Here is a 4,891-nt window from a genome sequence, read left to right on the forward strand (position 1 = left end):
CGCCAATTAGCACAAATGGTAAGTTCCGACAGTGCCTACAAGTGTGCCTACTGGCCGCTAAATGGCAATACCGGTTTCATATGTATACACCTGGTATATGAAAAAAGTGACTGGTTGTTCTGACAGTAAATCTGAAGACGAATTTTTTTAGAATAATGACTTTATCAACATAGTTAAATCATCAAAATAATCAATTCTCAACCCAAAAAGACGAATTTTCAGCCAAATAAATATCCTACTAAACAGTTAATTTTTCAAAAAATAAAATATAAATTGTTTAACGAAATATTTAACAGTTGAAGTAAAATTAATTTCTAACAAATTTTTAAATCGATTTTTCAACAAAATATATGAATTTTCAAGCCAAAATGAGGAATTTTTACAACGCAGTTGAACTTTAAACTTGAATATTTGTATTTTAAGAAAAATATTAATTTAAAACCAAATAGTTGAATTTTCTACAAACATAATGAATCTTGAATAAAAACAAAATATTTTTTTCAAAGTAGTTTAACTTTAAACAAAATAGCTGAATTTTATCCAACCAAAAAAGATCTATTCTCAATAAAAAATGTAATAGTTGATATTTTAACCAATAATAATTTTAACTTAAATTTAAGTGAAAGTAGTGCAAATATACATTAAAGAAGAATAAAAAAATTAATCAAAATATAAACATTTTTAAACAAAGAGATAAAGCTTTCACTAAAATGATTAACCTTCAACAAAAAATAGATTTTTAACGAAGTATTTCAACTTCCAATGAAGTAGTTGAATTTTCGACCCAAAAAGTCAATAAAAATTTAATTTTTTAAACAATATTTCAAGGTTCAACCAAGTTGTTGAATTTGCAACTAAGAAATGTATTCTTAACCAAAAAAGATTAGTTTTCTACAAAAAAAAAGACAAATCTACAAAAAAATGCATTAATTTTCAAGCAAGCAGTTGAATTTTCTACTATAAAAGATAACTTTCTAACAAAATAATTAAATTTTCAACTGAATAGTAGAATGTTTAACCAAGCGAGGTGAATAAGCTTTATTTATGAATTTCGTTGTATCTTGTAGATACTTTTTGGGTGTACCATTATTGTTTTTTTTTCGTATCTTTCATAGTTTGACCTCAAAATGGGATTTTTTATTTTTAATAACATTTTTTACGATAAAAAAAATATATGGTCGTTATCAAAAAAATTGTCCTAAAGATTTTTGTTTATCTTTTTGAGTTAAAAAAAATGATTTTCGATTGTTAAAACCAAAACTGTTAATCAAAAATGGATGGTTAACAAACTTGACCTTTTTTCTCAGGTATTGAAACAATGTGCTAAAGGGCAAACCAATTTGATGATTCCTTCGAATGTTACCCTGCTTATAGACTACAACGAGAACAACACGGTCGACTACACAGAGGCAACGATGACGACGACGACAGGTACGCAGCGAAGCAAATTCATTTTTTCTCACTCAGTGTGTCGGAAAACGTCGAGACTTCATAAAATCCGCAAAACTTAATTTTCACATAAGACCAATACCTACGCATTGAGATAAGAATTTAACAAATTCTAAAAAAGCAAGTGAAATGTATTTTCTCTATATTTCTTTTATCAAGAAATTTATTGGTAAATTGTGTGTGTGTATGCATATATATTATAAATTTATTATTCATTTAAAAATGTTGAGTATTAATTCTGATTTCATACAGTGCAGTTTAAAAAAAAATAAGGTTAAAATTTATTCGTAAAGTAACATACTATACAGTAGACTCTTACAAAGCACCCCGTGCTAGGGAGCGAGGTTCTCACAAAGCGCACATTTATTTAAGCCATGACCCTAATTTGTATAATTTTAATTTTGGATATTTTCTACGTTCCCTTAAGCTTATCAGTGTTTACATGGAATGGGTTAAACGCATGTAGAAATATGCATACCAGTGATATCAACATTTTAAAAACCAACTTTATTTGCTTACATGTATGTTACATTGTACAATAATACAATTACAGATTTGATGAGTGTGTCTTCTTCATTTTGGTAAACGAATCAGAAATAATTTGGGTTAATTAACGTGCATTGTTAAAAATGTTTGTAATTCCTAAAAACTTCGACAATACAAGCATAAGGTAAAATTACAAACAAGATATTAGAATGACAAAACTGCAATACATGTATTGTATGTATTGTAAATTTTGAAATACAGTATGTATTGTAGCATAACCTTACGTTTCGGAAATAAGCTTCCAATACATTTATTGGAAGTTTCCAACAGCAATTTTTTACAATGAATACAGATGTACTTCTTTATTAATTCCTTGGTTCCATGCACTGGTGAATTCCAGGGTGACAGTTGTGTAGTCTTCACTAAAACCAATTAGTTTAATAGTGCCTCCAGTTAATTGATCTTTTTTTACTTTAACATCCTGTATGCGAACCAGAGCAATTCTGTTTCCTCGACTGATTGTGAAAGTCTTCTTATAAGTAGTTGTTTGTAAATATTTGCCATCGTGCTTTTCTGGCAATAAATTAACCAAACGGGGTTCTGCGTTACTTAAAAGCATTTCTGCTGCCCATTTTGCTCCAAATTGACCTTGTCCACTGACTATTTCGTTGGGTAGGGTTCCCTGAGGTAATATTTGGCCGCTATTTCTGCCAGCTGATGATGTTTCGATCAATTTTATAATAATTATTAATGCGAAAATATCCTTATACGACGCCATTAGTATTCCAGGGAGTCTTAGGTATAATAAACGGGATGAGTAACTTGAAATTCTTTTCAATTTTAATTGGTAAGCCAACTTTTTCTTTAAGCAAAATGAGACTAAAAGAATCTGATGAATGTGACATCTTTATATAGAGGCATCTAAAGAAGGTGTTTGTCATAGTTTGAACAACAGGACTGTTCTGATTCTTTCATGAGGGTCAAAGTCAGAGATGTGAAAAACCTTTGCCGTCACCACCGGATATTGTGGAAGAATTCATTTTCTTCTAATTCTGTAATGGAAAGTAATAAAAATGTATTTCTATCTTAAAAACAATATAGATTGTTCTAATATTTTAATAAATACCGAAGCATTTAAAATATAATAATTTAATTTGCTATTTCAGAACAAAAAGACACATGTACGATTTTGCTTATGTTTTATTAACTGCAACCAATTAGAAAAGAAATAAGTTATCAAATAATTATGAAATTCGATCAAAATCAGTTCCGGAAAAATTCAAATTGAATAATCAAGAAGTACCATTCTCCAGCATTTCGACTCCCATATGGGTCTTCTTCAGGCCTACACTTAGTTTAATTTGTAAAGTTTGCTTGTCAAAAGAAAATGTATTCTGATAATAATAGAGTGATACGTATTTTAAATGTTAATTTATTAAACTGTATTAGCAATAATTCATGTTGAGTTTTCTATTTTCAAATTCATATAAAAATTATTGTATTTATCAATAAAGATTAATTCACGAATTATTCTTTTATATGCATTGTTCTTTTATTAAGAAGGCTGTGGACACTTATTCTGTTGTAAAGTAATTTTTAATTAATCTAAATTTTCTTTCCTGAACTTGAAATCACTCACATAATTTTATACATCTATCAATTAATTCGAAATATCTAAATATTTAAAATATTATTATTTTCCAGGTTTAAAGTAAACCGTGAATATTTTTATATGCTGTTAAATGTATTATTTAATTCTGGAATATCATCATTTGGACCTATTGCGAAAATATCGCATACATACCTTTTGTAGAAAACAGTTTTAAATTCATCTTAGCTAACGCTTTGTTTTCTATATTTTCTAAAACAAGATTAGAAACAAATAGAAATACGTGTGACTTCTTTAGACAACCTGACATTTTTTGTAAAAATTTCGATTGAATGAGAATGTATAGTAGTAATTAACCCCTTTCCCACAGCTATTAGGACATCAGAATTTAATATTCTTATTGAATGTTTCTATATCTGCACTTTTTCTTCTATACAATCTGAAACTATAAAGCTAACAGAAGGTTGTAAAACATAGAAAGGACATATAAGGACAGCAATGAGTATTTACTTGGTATATATATTCTTAATTATTTTTTTAAATATTTTAACTGTTTTTAATCAAAGAATCTGTTATTTCAGTTAAAGCTTTTAACATGTATAATAAGTTTTTTTGTAAATTATATGTTGTTGATCCGATGGTTGACACGATTTATCTGCATTTTAAATCTGTTTTGTGAACTTTAGGAAGGGCATGTATCCTTTTACCACAGCATTTCCGTGATTTTTATGTAAGAAGGTATATTGAAAAAAGTTATCAAGTTTTTTTTTATAATTATGTTTCTTAGCAGCTACTGTTATAATGCCTTTATCTGCTGATAAGAAAATAAATTATTTGTGATCAGTTTGATGATTTTTTAACGGTTTCAGAAACTTTATTGGAACTTTTGAATTGACTGATTTTACAAACAAAATTGAATGCGATAATTATTTGTAGAAGAAACCTCATGGAAATTAAATATACATGCTAAAATAGTAAAAATAGAAAAGAATTTTACCTTCGACCTTGGATAATAGCTTCCCTTCTGAAATGGGTGCCTTTACACGGAAAAAAATTTGTTCTAAGTCTTTTCTTTTCCCATCTTGATATGTAAGCATTACATTTATCTTCTTTAGGCGTGGAACTAAGATAATATTAACTTTTGTAAATAACATTTTATTTTGTAAAAATACCACTAAAATCGTCTTTTTGAATAACTAATGTTATATTAACTTTATTTTCTTTGACGAAAATGAATTCTTTTTTATCATTTTCAAATTTTTTAATGATTTCAGAAACTTTATTGGACTTTTTTAATTAAATAATTTTACAAGGGGAACCTACACCTTTCGGAATTTTGTTTTTGGT

At 27.7% G+C, this 4,891-nt stretch overlaps 1 protein-coding gene across 1 annotated transcript in view; it reads left to right on the top strand.

Annotated features, from left to right (window-relative positions):
• Positions 1-1,513, top strand: part of LOC117176307 — a 53,282-nt gene extending 51,769 nt beyond the window's left edge. The window contains exon 3 of the mRNA XM_033366516.1: positions 1,308-1,513. Coding sequence (XP_033222407.1) covers positions 1,308-1,511 — 204 coding nt within the window. The 3' untranslated portion in view covers positions 1,512-1,513. The remainder of the gene's footprint in view (positions 1-1,307) is intronic.
• Positions 1,514-4,891: the final 3,378 nt, after the last annotated feature.

The sequence above is a fragment of the Belonocnema kinseyi genome, chromosome 7 (genome assembly GCF_010883055.1).
Source record: "Belonocnema kinseyi isolate 2016_QV_RU_SX_M_011 chromosome 7, B_treatae_v1, whole genome shotgun sequence".
Taxonomy (NCBI): domain Eukaryota; kingdom Metazoa; phylum Arthropoda; class Insecta; order Hymenoptera; family Cynipidae; genus Belonocnema; species Belonocnema kinseyi.